Source organism: Xenopus tropicalis, chromosome 6 (assembly GCF_000004195.4).
Source record: "Xenopus tropicalis strain Nigerian chromosome 6, UCB_Xtro_10.0, whole genome shotgun sequence".
Taxonomy (NCBI): domain Eukaryota; kingdom Metazoa; phylum Chordata; class Amphibia; order Anura; family Pipidae; genus Xenopus; species Xenopus tropicalis.
Genome location: NC_030682.2, coordinates 93,002,077 through 93,019,877, shown reverse-complemented (window position 1 = coordinate 93,019,877; position 17,801 = coordinate 93,002,077). Strand labels below are relative to the sequence as shown.

At 38.8% G+C, this 17,801-nt stretch overlaps 1 protein-coding gene across 2 annotated transcripts; it reads left to right on the top strand.

The window, feature by feature from the left end:
* The first annotated feature begins 9,400 nt into the window (after nucleotides 1–9,400).
* On the top strand, nucleotides 9,401–16,900 carry fam8a1 (family with sequence similarity 8 member A1). Of its 2 annotated transcripts, XM_002932691.5 has the most exons (5): nucleotides 9,404–9,785; nucleotides 11,702–11,822; nucleotides 13,603–13,726; nucleotides 15,257–15,396; nucleotides 16,345–16,900. In XM_002932691.5, exons 1-5 carry the CDS (start codon nucleotides 9,449–9,451, stop codon nucleotides 16,484–16,486), a joined length of 864 nt encoding a protein of 287 aa, XP_002932737.1. In that variant the 5' UTR covers nucleotides 9,404–9,448; the 3' UTR covers nucleotides 16,487–16,900. The 2 variants fall into 2 exon arrangements, with proteins under 2 accessions (XP_031759704.1, XP_002932737.1); XM_031903844.1 differs by lacking the exon at nucleotides 15,257–15,396 and having other exon boundaries at nucleotides 9,401–9,785.
* The last annotated feature ends 901 nt before the right edge of the window (nucleotides 16,901–17,801 follow it).

Genomic DNA, 17,801 nt, shown 5'->3' with positions numbered 1-17,801 from the left:
GCTGCCAATCTTAAAGCTTTGAGGCTACACTCATTTGTTGGATGCCCAAAAGTGGGTGGAGCTACGAACAGCTAATCAGATGTTACCTTTTTGACAGTGGAGGAAATTCAACCTGCTGCCATTCTCACAGTAATAATTCCAGGGTCCCCAAACTTTGCAGGGTTAGGCACCAGGTAACTGTGGGTTGAAGGTTGGAAAAATTGGGCGGAGCCATTAACAGCCAATCAGAATTTACCTATTGACTTTCAATAGGGAAATTCAACCTGCTGTCATTCTCACAGTATTAACACCAGGTTCCACAAACTCTTCACAGTTTATTACTAGGAGACTGCAGTTTTAGGTTTGAAAAAGTGGGTGAAGCCACCAACAGTCAATCAGATTTCATCTATTGATTTTTTTTTTTGTTTAAATTTAAACTGCTGCCATTCTTATACTATTTACGCCAGGGTCCCCAAACTTCGCAGAATTAGTCACTGGGTAACTGCATATCCAGCTTAAAAAAATGGGTGGAGCCACCAACTGACAATCAGATGTCACCCATTGACTTTCAGTGGGGAAATTTTAATTCCTGTCATTCAAACACTATTAAAACCAGGGTCCCTAAACTTTGCACAGTGGTTTTTACTATATAATTGTGGTCATCCAAGTTTAGAGAAACTGGGTGGAGCCAACATGTTTTTCAAACCAACATGAAGTTTGTTCTAAAACTTCCTTTTCTAGTTTTTTATTGTATTTAAATTCCTTCCTCTTCTGACTAGGGTCACTGACCCCTGCAGCAAAAAATAATTGCTCTGTGAGGCTTCAACTGTATTGTTATTGTTTTATATTTCTATTTAGACCCTCCTCTATTCATAGTATAATAAGGATTACAATTAGAATGCAGTCTATGAATAAAAAAATATTTCACCGTAATGTTTTGTACTAAACAAACAAATTATTATCAGTAGAAATCATAAGCAACTAACTAATTACATAAATGCACTATTCTCCCGGCAGTAAACAAACCATAGCTGAGTGTTACTGTGCATTGTTAGTAATTGAGTCTCAATATGTGCTAGGTAGGTAAGTCTTTAAGCTCATGGAGGAGAATGACCCTACAATGTGACATGGTGGTATTACTTTGAGAAATCGTCCAGATGTGTAGCTGATTCAATTTTACTCCTGACAGGCCCTTATTACATGTCTTATTTTACATGGGCCTGCCGTTAACCTCAAAACCTCAAAAATATGCATTTAGGTGGCATTCGTTGACTACGCAGTTCAGATACTGAGGAAAGTTAGTCTGTAAGTCTGTCTACCTTTTGATTATAGAGCTCTGTTATTATATACTACTTACTACTACTTGTTTACTATAAATGCTTGTAATACAATTGGACAAAAGTGTAACCCTTTATGCAACCCTTTAAAGAGATTATTTATCATTCACACCAGTCCCTGTTCCTGTATCACCTCAAACATTATGATGAAGGAAAAAGATTATCAATTTGATAAGAAAAAATGTCTCCATAGAATTCTGTTGAGTTCTCAAGATATAAGTAATTCTCATGAAATTATATCTAGCCTGTTATGTGTAGCACTAGCACATATAATGCAACCAGAGTACCCAGAGAAAATCCCCTACATACAAACTACATGCAGATAGACCCTTGATTGGAATCCAACCTTGAACCCCAGTGCTGAACAGGTAAACCCTGCAGCACTGGGCAATGTCATGTGGAACATTCTTCACAAGGAAATCACAGCTAAAGAAAGTTAGGATATCTCGAAAGAGCATGTAAGCATAAGCTTTAGGTCAAATATTTAATTGTTCCTTTGAATTACTTATGGATACACAGAAACCCATTAGGCACACGTAAGGCAAATGTTTTTATAAATAGTTACCATAATTATAAATAGTTAACATAGTTAATGTTTAGCACATGTGATAAGAGTGTACTTGGATAGAGTAGTCTGGCAAAAGGTGTGGTAAAGAGGGGTCAAGGTCAAAGGGCATTAAGTATTATTGGGGTAAAACTGTGTAGTTATATAGGAAGCACTTTGTTGAGGTTTGTGCATCTCCCTGTGTGCTGTGTATGTGCTCTTATGTTTCTTGGCCTCCTTTTTTCTGTATGTTCAATACTACTATGCTGACAGAGGTTTATATCTTTTAAACAAAATATATGTATTTGAAAACATATAACACACAGGCATATCTTCCTTTCTCAAACAACTTCTACCCTGATAGCTGGAAAGATACTTGGATGAATGGAATTCAAAGGACAAAGTATGCAAATAATCACTAACATCATCTTCTTTTTTATCATTGTGTTGTGTTGGAAACCAACTACTTAATAATCTGGCAATAGTAAAATCTGATGCTGTTCAGGTATCAAAGCAAATTCTGCCTGGTATTCCAGTATCACTGAAAAGATGTACTTACAAGTTAAATAAAAAGATTTTTGTGAATGTGTGCTCTGCGATTCCTCATTTAATTAAAAATGCAGTGATAAATACAGAATAGTAATTTACAGAAAAGTTAACATACATCATTGTGGAGCCATACAATGTTATGTCATATTGTAGTGGTTAAGTAATCCAATAAGGAGAACTAATCCTTAAAAATAAGGGTTTGTCTGTTATAGAAGCTGATGCTACAGAGCTGATTATTAAATTCTGATGCTAAATGCACTGGTTTCTAAACTGCCATCTAATGAGAAACTGAATTGACCAGCCTAATAGTATTGTATATAAAATGAACTCTGTAATTTGCTCCCAAAGCTTAGATAACTGATGGAACAAAAAAAGATTGGAGAGTCACTGGGGCATATTCAGAGGAACAGAATGGCTGTGGGCAGATGCAAAACCTCAAAACGTACTGTGCACCTTTTTTCAGGCTACTTCTTTGTTAGGCTTTATTTCTCCTTTAAGAGCTGCAAGAGTTATAAAATATAGGCAGAGCAAGAAAAGCAAAGATGCATTTAACCTTTTCGTATATTATTATTATTGGTTATTTATATAGTCTTGACATAGTCTGCAGCTATTTAAAAAATATATATATATTTGTGTCTGTCCTACCGAAGCTTAGAATTACAATTGTGCAGTCTCACAATTCTATAGTCTCACAATAGAAGGAGACAAAACAAATACAGGAAAACCATAAAAGTTTCTTGCAGAAAGTGACCAGACTATGGGCCGACTACGTGCCCATCACTTCAAGGGCAGTAGTGCTAACCAGTGCACCACCATACCGCATACCTCCCAACATTTGAAAAATGAAGAGGGACAAAAAGATTTGGCGTATGCAGCACGGCAAATTTTGACCACACCCACTTTTGTGGCCACGCCCCAATTACACCCCTTTTTTTAAAAAAAATACTCCTTTTATATAGTTGGTGGGATCAGACGTAAAATGTGCTATACCCTCATACTGTACTACCTTAGGAAAAACAATATAGCAACTCCTACATATAAAATACAAATAAAGAGAGAAGGCAGTCAGTTATAAGTGAGTTATACTGTATATACAAGTTGTGCCCCCCCCATACACAGTGCCCCCCACACTGTCCCAGATAGTTCAATGAATGTTCCGCATTTCTGTAATCTATTAAAACTGGGACAGTCCCGCGGAAAGCGGGACAGTTGGGGGGTATGATACCGCCCCATATATTATTATTCAAATATATATATATATATATAGTAGAACCCTCATTTTATGTTTTTCAGGGGATCAGAAAAAAAAGATTATGTAAAATCAAGGAAATGGATTATGGTTGATATATTGGTGGGGCCAGAATAAAACGGTGTAAAATGAGGGAAAATTTAAAATCAGGGTATGTAAAATTAAGGTTTCACTGTATATACATTTTTTAAAGCCAGGTACAATTCATGAAAGAAAAAGCTACAACAGAGAAGATGTTTCTGTTAAGATATGCTACTGCATTCCCATTGGTGGCTGCTCTGCTCTTATCTACTTGTAGAAAAGTACAAGCCGTGTTATTTTCAAAACAGTAAAGGAAAATTAGATGTTTCGCACTGCACACTTATTGTTTTCCATTGGTCGTATTTTTGTGTATTTGCAAATATGCACACAATGAATATTCTGTGCGTTTAAAAAGCACTGGTCTCATCCATAGCATTAGCATCTGTTTAATGGAAAATAAAAGGAAGCTAAAACAAATGAGCTTTTGTACACGCCTGCATATTCATGATGCAATTAGCTGTAACAAGCTGCTTTAATGATTTGTTATCAGTAAGTCATGTTTTGCTTGTGTAATTTTAATAAGCTTGTATCTAGACAATTATACACATGGCATTTCTATAGCTCTGCGGTTAAATCTACTCATATAGTCACAGCAATAGCATTTTCTTTTACTGTACCCAGTATATGCACTTTTACCTGCTGAAATCATGTGAAAAGCCAGCAGTGGCCCATTAAATGTATACAAGATGCATTGATCATCATTATATATATATATATATATATATATACATATATATATATATACTGTATTTCACAGACTTAATATACATGTAATCTAAGTAAACAGAGGAAACAGGACTGGTGCCACATTTTTCCTTCTGTGCAGATTTGGATTCATATTTGTACGTCAGATATTTTTGATTTTAGTAAGTGATAAAACTGCTGTATCACTTTCTGCAGTGGCTGATTGTACCAGTGGGGCCTATGAAACTGTCCTCTCTACTTTACTGAGGCCCCTTTTATAAATATATTTGTTGTGTTATTGTTCACTTTTCCATGCACAAATGCCAAGTTGCAATGGCGTTGACTATTCAGGCAATATACAACCCTAGCAGACAGGACAGTGGCAATGTTACATATAATTGCTTGTTAATGGGTGTGCTTTTTAACCCTTTAAGTCAGTGATCCCCAACCAGTGGCTCGTGAGCAACATGTTGCTCTCCAGCCCCTTGGATGTTGCTCCCAGTGGCCTCAAAGCAGGTAGTTATTTTTGAATTCCTGGCTTTTGGGCAAGTGTTGGTTTCATAAAAAACAGTTGTACTGCCAAACAGAGCTTCCTGTAGGCTGCCAGTCCATATAGGGGCTGCCAAATAGCCAATAACAATTATTATTTGGTACCCCCCAGGAACATGTTTTATGGTTGTGTTGCTCCCCAAGTCTTTTTACATATGAATGTTGCTCGTGGGTAAAAAAGGTTGGGGATCCCTGCTTTAAGTGAACTGTATCACAGCATTCTAAGAATATTAATGACCCATGTGCTCAGGATCAAAAACAGACCAACTGAACAATTATGTCCCATGTAGCCACCTGCCTTCTAGTTGCTAAATAACAGGTTAGAGAGATGCAAAGGAGGAAGTTGAGTTCTGGCTATTATGTTAGACATCTGTCCACTCCCACCTTTTTAGATTACATTTTTGGCTAACTAACTATATTGTCACTTTTTTATTTGCACATCTTTTTACCTACCCAGTTTCAATTTTGCCTAGAACTATTCCTTTAAGTCTGAGGCTCCTTTAGGTTTATACTCCCAGGACAGTCAAAGTGAATATAACTACCACAGGGCATTGTTGGCTCAGAAGTTAAACATGAAGCCATTGCTAGCATTAAACCCAGAGTATTGCGCTGGTTTTCAGCGTTCTAGCTATTTCATACAGAAAACCTGCTTCTGTACTTACATAATGTACCTACATTGCATTATGGTGCAGCTCATTGTCAGATTCCGCCTCCCTGTACCTTGCATTAAAATAAAAATATTCCATAATAGGTTTCAGTTTCTGAGCTTATGTGTGTTTTATTCCTAGTCCATTGTCCCTGTTCTATATTCCTGATTTTTGCTCATGTATTAGTGGCTAAGGTCTCAGCTCCCTGGTTCCAATGCTCCTGTTCCCTGACCTAGCTAATTGCTTCTGGTTCCTGCTTCTGGTCTACACCTATTTCTCATCTGCCTGCCCTGTACTTGCTCCTGTGGATTTGACCTTTGCCGAGTTTCTGACTTTTCACCTGCCTCATCCATGTTTGTCATGTGCCCCTGGTCTGTAAAATGTTTTTCTCTCCATAACATCCTTTCCTGACATTGTGGGCACTCTGGACACATTGTACAATAAAATCTGGTTTAATTTTGTGAAGATGGGCTGTTATAGGCAGAAGAGAAACCTGAGATCAGGTTCCTGGAGTGCCCCCTGAGGTTTCTGATTGATTGCCCCATAATACAAGGAGCCAACAAAAGCAGTAGACATGTGTAATCCTTGAGTCATTTTACTGAGCTCCCCATCACCCCCCAATAGTTACCACTGTACAGATTGTTATTGACCAACAAACTGTGCACAGTGTGACTAGTGGATTGAGTACTCTGAGAACTGATTACTCTGTATAATTACATTTTGTATTACAAAATAAGATAAGGTATTATGTATTTTTATTTTCAAATAATCCAAAAGCAAGTGAAGTTATCTGGATTTTAGGCTCCAATTTTAGAAAACAGTTTGTTGAAGTACTATGCCATGGAGCTTGTGAGAATTGCTAACATAGATTTAATATAATTTCAGCGATATTGCACAGCCTCTGTACCTGCAGGTTGCCCTGTAAGCATATTATCAGGCAGTTGGGTTAATGGAACCACTATGTGGTGTGTAGGTGTGACTTACTGGAACATGCTGTTAAAGTGCTTGTTACAGCTGGTTGCATCATATATACAGTAACATTGAAAGAGTCACAATAATATTGTTTATGCAGGCTATTATTAAGACTTTACAGAAAGCTGGGTTACATTTATTACAACAATACTATAGTTACAGTGGGTAAAAACACAATCCTTAAGATGTTTTACAATAACTGAGTGTACACAATCTTGACACTTAGTAGCAGCTGCTTGTCACGGCTACTGTATACCACAAAATACCCTGCCATTGACAATTCTGAGAATTGCCTTAGTTCTAAAACACTTGTAGAGACAATTGTCAGTAAATGATCAGCATTGCCTTTTTTGTAGTTGTGACAAGTAGCTGCTACTATTAGGTCCCTAAAACTTAAAATGAATATGACTAAAAATTCCATATTTTATATACTGAACTCATTAAACAAGCCTAAAGGTTCAGCATCTCTGTAGTTGTAATGATTCAGTACTAGTACTTCAAAATTGTCACAGGGGGTCACCATACTGAAATATGTTAGAACTGTGGGGACAGTGCACATGCTCTGTATGTTCTGAGCAGCTGTTGGGAAACTAAGCTTAGGGGTCGTTGCAAACTATCAAGCAGAAAATAATGTTGACCTGTCATAGAGGGTGATGCTGCAGGGCTGATTATTAATTTCTGATGCTAATTGCATTGGTTTCAGAGCTGTCATGCAATAATAATCTGTATTATTTACTAATCAGCCTTATATTGTGACATTTATATTCTATATATACAGCATATTGTGAGTGGGGCCCTAAGCTCAGTAACTGACAGTAGCACAGAGCATGTGCAGGGAATCAGCAGAAGATGGGGAGCTACTGGGGCATCTTTGGGGGCACAGATCTTCCCTGCTAAAGGGCTGTGGTTGCCTTGGGCTGGTACAGGAGCCAAAAACAGTTTACAACATTTCAAGCCTAATTCTAGTTAAGCTTTAATTCTCATATAAAGGTAGTAATTTTTGAATTCCTGACTTGGTGGCAAGTTTTGGTTGAATAAAAACAAGATTTACTACCAAATAAAGCCCCTGTAAGCTGTTAGTGTGCATAGAGGCTGCCTAATTGCCAATCTTAGCCCTTATTTGGAACCACCTTTAACTTTTATGATGCTTGTCTTACTCCCCAAGTCTTTTTACATTTGACTGTGGCTCACAAGAAAGGCTGGGGATCCCTGGCTTACACACTATAGTACATTTGCCTCTAAAAGTAATGGCACCAGGTTGTTCTTTTGTCTGAACTCTTTACCAGCTGCAATAACCTAATGTAAGTGGACACAACTTTGTGTATATATGCAAATTTTGGACCTGCACATGATATATTCCATAAGTGCCATAGACCAGGAAGCTATGCACATGCTTAGGCCCAGATCTGCAGACACACTGGGGCACCAGGCTTGTGGCAGCACCATACAAAAGACTGGCTGCCTGCACCTCTGTCAGGGTTAATGTATATTCCCCCACCCCAAGACTGGGCATGCTCAGCCCACAGCTCTAGTGCTGGGGGGGGAGAATCTAAGGTGTAATATCAGGGTGAAGAACACATTACCATGCGTCCATGCGTTCCTACAGGGTATTTAAACCTGTCTGGTTGAATTTCAGCCAAATATTGGTCGGCAGGCCTCATACATGGCCTGATATGCTGCTGTCTGTTTGCTGCTTTTATCAACCTGTATATGCCGCCTGTAGTGCTAAACTCCATGGGAGATTTTGATCAGATCTTGTGGGTCAGATTTTTTCTGCTCTTGTCATGCAACACAAGATTTGGTAGGATCTCACAAAATCTGACCCCAAATCTGTAATGTAAAGTCAGATCAGATCAGATGGTCAGTGTATTTCAATGAGAAAAAGTCCATCAGACAGGCAGAGTGCAGGGCTCCCTTCCGACAGGCATTTTATGTTGTATAGCAATCCTTTTGTGTAGTTTACACATCAGATTTTTCTATCAGTCCCATTATATTTTAAACCATACAACTACATCTGGCTTGTAGGATGCACTTTGTCGATCCAAAACCATCCTATAAAATCCCTTATCCCTTAGAGAAGCCAACTTCTCAAACAGATTTTCTGGAGATCAGTGTGCCACTGAATATAAGGGTGTGACCAATTTGGATGTCACCTATTTATCTTCTGCTTCTCTCCTCACTGTATGCTCACTGCTTATGGGCAAATCTTAGTCAAAGGGTATTTGTTAAAAACAGGGGAATGGCATATAATGACAAGAGTGCAGGGGGAGGTCCAAAACTGAGTATATCCAGGGAAATCCAGGGTAGACAGATATTATTATGCTGGAGTTTTGTAAGAAAATGTGCAGTGTTTGCTACAGCTGTAGGTATCTCAGTGTAACAGGTGATTTCACGCAGCCCAACACCACTAGCTCTGTGTTATAAATAAATCACGAGGTGCTATTCTGGAGATGGAGAGTCACTGCAAAGCAGGTCAGCAGAAAGGCTCTCCAGCCAAAAAGTACATAAACACAACCGTAGGTTGAAGCTCCACCCGTGAGAAATAAACACTGCATATGAATATAAATAGCTTATCATTATCACCTATACACAATGGGAAACAACGGAGAAAGAAACGTGAAGTATATTTTAATATTAATTTCTACAATCCTGTCCAGCCTGTATTTTCCACCAGGGGGCAGAATACAGTCACTGAGTGTTACGTCAATATTATTTTTCAGTCCAGCCCCTTTCACCTTTCCCCCACTGTAGCGCGCTCTGATTGGTTCATTCCTACCGACTGCCACACAGTCCCTGTCATGACTGGCTAGTATGAGTCGGTGACGTAGCTCAAACAGGTTCCTGGCTCACTCAGTGGATGATGGCGGAGGAAGAGGAATGCGGGGCAATGCTGCGGGAGCGAAAGGTGCAAGGTGGTAGCGAGCAAGGTGCTTGTGCCCCCCGACCGAACACCAGAATGAGTGCTGCAGAATATACGCGACAGCTACAGGAATGGCTCTGGCAATGCTACTGTGGCTCCCTATGTTGGCAGAACAGCTGCGCCGCTACCACGGCCGTTCTAATGATGAACGCGGCCTCCAGCAGCTCAGGGGAGCCCGGGAGATTGAGCAGCAGCAGCAGCAGTGCTATAGGGAGAGCAACAAGCACAACTACCACAAGTGCCCCCACCGGCACCATTGCCACAGCAGCTGCAGGTGAGCGGTAACATGGCACCTATTGGTTTGCTCAGCCCATTCATAGAGGAGCCCATAACTCCCATTAACATCAAAACAGACCAAAGCATTCAGTGCACCCTGGCCTTGTTCTGGCTGGACATCATTCATTTGTAATCCTTTGTATCTCCTCTTTTGCGAAATATCCAACCCAAGGGCCACAATATTCCTTTATATAGTTCTCCCCCAAATCCTGACAACCAAGGGTGCTGGAAGTTGTAGTTGAGGAATTTGCCTCAGGTTACTATCTCTCTCTTATAGTTAATACAGCATTACTGTTATCAAGGGAAAGGAAAATTAGTTTATTGTAATCATCACCTCTTATAAAGAATAATTGCACTAAGAGTAATTCTGCTATGTAAATACTGTGCATCTGAACTGGGCTTAGCAGTATTCTGACCTTCCCATATAATGGCATAGAATATGTTTGTTTTTTAACTTCCTTATACTAGCAGTAATCCCACAATAAACAAGGTGAATGTGTAGGTAACTGTCTAAAAAATTGCTTCTTTCATAAGTTGTTAGGAAACCTGTCCCCAGTTTTCAGCAGTGGAATCTGACTTGCAGCGATCATAGGCCAGTCATTTTTACCACGAGGTATAAAGATGGTTATGGCTGTGTAAGGATTTAGCTGAAAGGGGATATCAGACCTTTTGTATGAAGAACAGCTTATTGCATGAACTGACATCTTTTTGTTTGCATGCTCCCCCCCGGAGAGGTAATACAGTAGAACCCAGATTTTGCATTTCCTAGGGGACAGCATCAAAGTGGCGTAAATTCCAGAACCACATGTAAAATTGGACGTTCTATTGTATTTGCTTTTAAGGTTACATTCTTTCTAAGGGTAACGGCACAAAGCAGTTTGTTGCCCATGTAAAATCACCTCTGGGGCACACTCCTCAGTGGTTAGGTCTTAAAGGAACAGTAACACCAAAAAATGAAAGAGCTTTAAAGTAATAAAAATATAATGCACTGTTGCCCTGCACTGGTAAAACTGGTGTGTTTGCTACAGTAACACCACTATAATTGATATAATAAGCTGCTGTGTAGCCACGGGGGCAGCCATTAAAGCTGGAGAAAAGGCACAGGTCACATAGCAGATAACAGATAAGGCTTGTAGAATACAATAGTGTTTTATCTGTTATCTGCTATGTGCCTGTGCCTTTTCTCCTTTGAATGGCTGCCTCCATGGCCAGATAGCAGCTTATTTATATAAATTATAGCAAACTTTCTGAAGTAAACACACAACTTTTACCAGTGCAGGGCAGCAGCACATTATATTTTAGTTACTTTTATACACTTTCATTTTTTTGGTGTTACTGTTCCTTTAAGTAGGAAAGTAAAAGTCAGCATTTTCAACTGTTCCTTCTGTGCCATGGACAGCGTTTTTCTGATTAACGTAAAGTAAATGGGAAGCGACTTCCGGATGAAAATCTATTTTGATTGTTGAGATTTTATTTAAGAGAACTGTGGCAATCTGGTCTTCTCGGGGGCCATGAGCCTAAACTAGGCAGTTTGTCTCACTATAGCATCAGAGGAACGTGATTTTGAATTTATGCTCAGTTGTTAGTCAAAGGCAACTTATGCCTAGTCAATGGGCATTTGAATGGCAAATAATGCTAGTAGCCCATACCCTAAGGCAGTGATCCCCAACCAGTAGCTCGGGAGCAACATGCTGCTCACCAACCCCTTTGATGTTGTTCCCAGTGGCCTCAAAGTAGGTCCCCATTTTTAAATTTCTGGCTTGGAGGCAAATTTTGGAAAATCTGTCCTGTGCTTCCAGGCTGAAAGGATTCTTTCAGGTTATTTGGGCAAGTTACAATCTGCTGCCAGCTATGCATTTTGCTGTACAGAATCAGAGGCATTTTGGTAATAATAATATATCACTTTGTTTTCAGGGCGTGAATATGTTATTCCTACCCTGGCACAGCGGTTCCGAGCTGAAATGGTGGATTTCTTTATCCTGTTTTTCATAAAAGCAGCTTTTATCCTAAGTATAATGCATATTAGCGGGATCAAGTAAGTAGGTGATGCAACATGGTGACACACACACAGCATCCTCCAAATATAACCAACTGTGATAGACCAAGTCTCATGTTTCCTCTGCACTAGCTTTAAAGGCAGATATACATTCTGAGTAAGAAGGCTGGAATATGAGTGTGTGTTAAAGGAGATAAATAATGTAAAAAATTAAGAATGTACCAGTGATTTATACTCCTAAACATAGAAGGATTGTGCTTAAAAAAAAAAAGTTGTGTTTCAGACTGATTTATTGAAAAATTCCCCCACAAACCCTATTAACCCTATCAAACCCATCTGTTCCACTTCCTGCTGGCTAAATTCTCTGGATGTGCTGAAACTGAAGCATGACTTTGCTTGTACAGGTATGGGATCAATTATCTGGAATAAAACAGTACCTTGTAATTATTCCCAACTAAGATATAATTAATCCTTATTGGAGGCAAAACATGCCCATTGGGTTTATTCAATATTTAAATGATTTTTAATAGACTTAAATTATGGAGATCTAAATTACAGAAAGATCCCTTACCCGGAAAGCCCCAGGTCCAAAGTATTCTGGATAACTGGTTCCATACCTGTATGAATGTAGGCCTGTGATTGGCTATCCCCCTCCTCCTGTGCTTCTGGTGGGGACTGTTAGGACACACTCACCCTTCATTTGAAACAGAGACCTGAGAGGATCTATAGGGAGCTCCAATAAAGGGGCCATTTTTGCAGACAGTATTTAATTTTAGCCCAAAGTGAAACCAGTACCATACATTATTTGTAATTGCCTACAAAATTAGTTTTTTTTCCCATTTATCCAGTTTGTCGCCTTTAATTTTTTTCCTTTGCCTTTCAGACCTAAGTGGTGATACATAACTTTCAGTTAAGTAGATGTAACTTGTCCCTGAGCTATTTGGGAAAGGCAGTTTAAAGGGTACATATACCATAAATTTTTACAATCCACTAAACCATGTAAAATAGAAGTGCTTTTATTTTAATAACTTTGGGTTCAAATATGTCCATAACTGCTTGAAATCTGTGCTCTACCCAGCCCTTTTGCAAGCCTCCGGTTTAGACTCTTCAGTATGTGGCGGGGCCACTGGCCCTGATAGACTTCAGTGACACAGCAGAGCTACTTAAAGTGCAGTGAATATGCATAGGGTGAACGGGGCTTAGCGATGTCACAGGCAGTCTGTTCCTGCTCTCTGCCCTGCCCCCCCTTCCGCAGCAGTCAGTGCTGTGACCACTTCCTGTGGGAGACTGAGGCGACACTCCCATGTTTCATTTCGCTCTGGCTTCTGACATGAGAGGTTGTGTATGCAGCTCTCATATAATGACAGTTTTAGGAGGTAAAATTCTTTCAAAACATCTTTCTTTCTGCATCATTTCATATTTTGAGGGATGATGAATATTATAACTGAATATGAACTTTATATAAAATGTCTCCTTTAAAGATGTATGTTAACACTGGTTATTACGAAAACCTCAGTGACAAATATAACCTACATAGCAGATCTTCATGTTATAATTTACACAGCCTTTTAGGTATGAAATGGGTAAGGCTTTATAGCATTATGTGTAAGTTTAAATAAACTAAACTGGTTTTACTTCAACTTGTTGAGCTACTTAAGACGTTTCATTTATCCAGAGTGCCTGCCTGTTTTTCTTGATTATACCGTTTGGCACCTAGCTTTCAAGGCTTTATACAGTTGATAGTTTTGATATTCATGGGGGCAAGAATTCTTGCTATAAAAATTAGTGTTAAGATTTTAAAAATGTATTTTTTTTTCAGGGACATTTCCAAGTTTACTATGCATTACATCATTGAAGAAGTAGATGAGGACACATCAATGGAAGATTTGCAGAAAATGATGGTGGTGGCGCTTATCTACAGAATAGTGGTGTGCTTCTATGAGGTAGGCTCTTTGCATTCAGTTGGCTTATTCAGTTGTATGTGTTGGCTTATTCAGTATATAAGAATTTTTAGCCAGCCAAGGGCAGTCTATAAACAGGCTTTTTTGTGTAAAAATTAATGTTGCATTAATTTTTTAATGCTTAACCCTTTATAGAGTGTTCATATAGTTTAGTCCTAAAGTACACATACAAGTGATTTAATGACTTTTACAACTTTATTTTTATATTACCATATGTTGCCCATTATAAGTCAATTAGGGTTTCAAAGTAGTTTAGAGACCAGTTTATTTTAGCATTTCACATATCTGATTTCCTGTGGGTTGAACATTGAAGGTTTTTTTGTTTTTTTTTCTCACAATATGGTGCTGGAAAAAATGTTAGGCACCCCCAAGTGACTTTGATCGCTTACCTTGTACCCCGGGCTGGTGCCCCTGTTTGGAGAGAATAGCACCAGCCCGGGGTACAAGGTAAGCGATTTAAGTCACTTGGGGGTGCCTAACATTTTGGCACTCCCAAGTGACTTAACCTTTCCTTCTCCTTTAAGTCATTTTGGCACAACTTTGGAGGTATGCTATGGATCAATGTCAGCTGGAAGAAAAAGTTGGCAAAATGATGGCTCATGTCTTGAGTTGTTGCTTCAGAATTTCTACTTAACCCTCTATTCTTTGTGATGCCGTATATTTTCTGAAGTGCACCAGTCTTTACAGCACAACACCCCCAAAGCATGGATGCTGTTATTGTTATGATTGTTATTGCCAAACACCTGCAGATTTGAATCTGGTATTTTTATCCTGTGTTAGTAGTAGAGGCTTCTTCCTTACATGACAGCCTATCAGGCCATGTCGATGAAGGACTCTTTTAAAGGAGAAGGAAAGGCGAATAAAGAGTTAATCTCAAGCTGCAGGCATACCTTCAGTTGTCTCAATAGTACCCTTAAATCTCTCCATATTTCACCTGTTCAGAAGATCTGAAGTCAAACATTTAGAAAAAACGCTGAGCTGTGTAAAGAAAGTTCCCATAATGCCTCACTCACTCCTGCACAGACACCCAGACCAATTGAACATGCTCAGTTAGTAAGACTATGAGTCAGCTTCCTGCTGATTGGCTCAGATCCACATTCCTAAGGGGGGGAGTGAGTTCTTAGCATTCTTGAGGGAGGGGAGAGCAGGGAACAGAAAGCTGCGTGTCTCTGGCACAGGAATTACAGACACAACTAATCTTTTTTCGGAGAAGTCAGTGCAGCGTTTCTGTGAATGCTTATGGCTGTATTTACATAGACCTTTCAGATAAAGCTTACTTAGTTTTTACCTTTCTTTCTCCTTTAATTGTGGATGTAGATACTTTGGTACCCAATGCCTTCATCTTATTCTACTTTTCCTTTAACATTTAAAATAAAGAAATCAGTAAGGCAGTTCTGACTCATGTATAGTTAGGTCAATTTAAAAATGGGATTAGGTATCAGGACTTTTTATATTACACATTTATCTGCTGATCATCTCACATTGGCTGCTTTTTTCCATTTATTTTTTAAGATAATTTGCATTTGGGGGGCAGGAGGAGCAACCCCAGGAAAGTTCCTGCTTGGCCTAAGAGTTGTGACATGTGACAGTTCAGTGCTTATTGGTCCAAACAGAGTTCTAGTTGTTCCTTCCACCAATGTAAACCTGGCTTCGTAAGTATACACGTTTCCAAACCTAGTTTGTGTTGGGGTCATGGGGATTTACCTGCACCTTTCACAGGGACTGTAGGACTTTTGATCAATTACATTACATTAACATTTATTTATAAAGCGCCAACATATTCCGCAGCGCTGATCAATGGAGGGCAGTCAAAAAACAAAGGTTTTGGTGAAAAAAACAACCCAGAAAAATACCCCCACATAGGGTACCAAAATAAATGCATTCTATACAACTATGGGCTTGCACACAATAATTTACCTGCACAGTGGTAGTATTAAAAAAGTAATTATCTTTTTTATGTAAAATTTTCAAAAAGATGGCACTAATCATTTGTAATCAGTACAATTTCACATAGTCATAAAATACATTACATACCACAAAGTTGTGCACAAAGAAGGCAAAGGACACACAGGGTAGCAAATACACTTGCCAAAAATGAGAATTACCACAACGTTTCTGCAAAGAAAGCTTTTTTCAAAGAGAATCCAAAAACTAATTAAAAGGATAATGTCATGATCAGTCATTTTAACTCCATCCTGGACTTTGTGAAGTCAGTGAAATCAAACAAAACTGCAATGATGTAAACACATGCATAAAGACTGGTGCAGTTAGAAAAGGTGCATAAACTGAGCCAATCTCCAGTGCTGGCTTACTGATTTTTGGTTTGATACTCTGTTTCCCATCATTGGCAAACATTTGGCTCTGGGGCTCCTTGACCTGCACCATTCCTCAGCTATTGTTCTGGTGACTGTTTGAGCTGGCTGAAGCCAAGGGGATTATTGCATTGAGTTTTTTTGGACAAACATGTATATACTTTCTTAAATGTTTTTAGAACTATAGCTGTATGACAAAAAAAATATTTTCATAAATCTATACCTTTTGCGTAAAGGGGTGTTTTGTTTTGCACAATGCTGAACTTTTCCCTTTTACTCTCTCTGTAGATCAACAATACGAGCTGTGATCAAGAACTTCTCCATTGCGTTCTTCTTCCCTGCATTTATCACATTACTGTTTTTCCAACATAACAGAACAGCCTATGACATTGTGGCCGGTACTATAGTTGTACGAAGAAATGGGAGATGATGAAAGTAGTATGGCAGGTTTGCAGCTGGATTGAATTAGGGAGACAGTTCATTCCAAGGGCTTATACAATCAGTACTACAAGAGAGGAGTATTATTCAGCTGTTTTACAGAAGGTAATATGGGAGCTTTACAACTGCTAGATCACAGTACCCCAGTAATGGCTATTGTGTACCAGCTCCCTGCATACCATATTTAGTTTTTTGTTTGCAGACGTAAGATTGTGTGAATCAAGGACTGGGTAGTTATATGTCTTCTTTGCACTCCATTGCTGTATATGTGACAGCTATATCCCATGAAAGTGAATTGGAATATTAAGTAGGTTTATGTACAAAATTTTTTGTAGTAAATGACATTTAATATGTTCAATTTAAGTGTACAATATAGCTAAAGAAAACTTTCAGGTTGGCTCAATCCAAAAAAATGCCCCAAATTTAGGCGCTCTTCTTGCTGGCAAAGTCTTATTTGTGGAAATGTACAATTTGGTGAATTTCCCCTGTAAATGTTACTCATGGGGGCTGATTTACTAAGACACGAATTCCAACCGAATTGGAAAAATTCCGATTGGAAAACGAACATTTTGCGACTTTTTCGTATTTTTTGCGATTTTCTTCGGCGACTTTACGACTTGTCAGAAATTATCGCGACTTTTTCGTTACCAATACGATTTGCGCAAAAAAACGTGAGTTTTTCGTAGGCATTCCGAAAGTTGCGCAAAATCTGGCGATTTTTTCGTAGTGTTAAAACTTGCACGAAAAGTTGCGCCTTTTCCGTAGCGTTAAAACTTAAAAGGCACAATGTTTTGCGCAAGTTTTAACGCTACGAAAAAATCGGCAGATTTTGCGCAACTTTCGGAATTGCTACGAAAAACTCACGTTTTTTCGCGCAAATCGTATTGGTAACGAAAAAGTTGCAACAATTTTCAGAAAAAAATCGCAAAATACCGATCATTACGAAAAAAACGCAATCGGACGCATTCGGCCTGTTCGTGGGTTAGTAAATGTGCCCCTTAATGTTAGCTGTACCATAATAGGCCCTTTGGTCTATAACTTCCTAAAAGTATCATAAAAGAAAAAAAAAAAACAACAAACAGGAACTGCCGTTCTTTGTAAACCTGTTATTACAAAAGCACCACAGATGCCACTACACTACAGTCTAGACTAGTTTTTACCAAAATGCACATTATTATGTACTGCTAATTGGGTGCCCACATAGGACAGGCTGTTTTAAGAGAAGATGTATTTGTTCCAAAATGTTTTAGTTGTAGTTCTAGATTATTGTTAATCTTTGCCAATGTCAATGTAAAGCCTCACTGAAT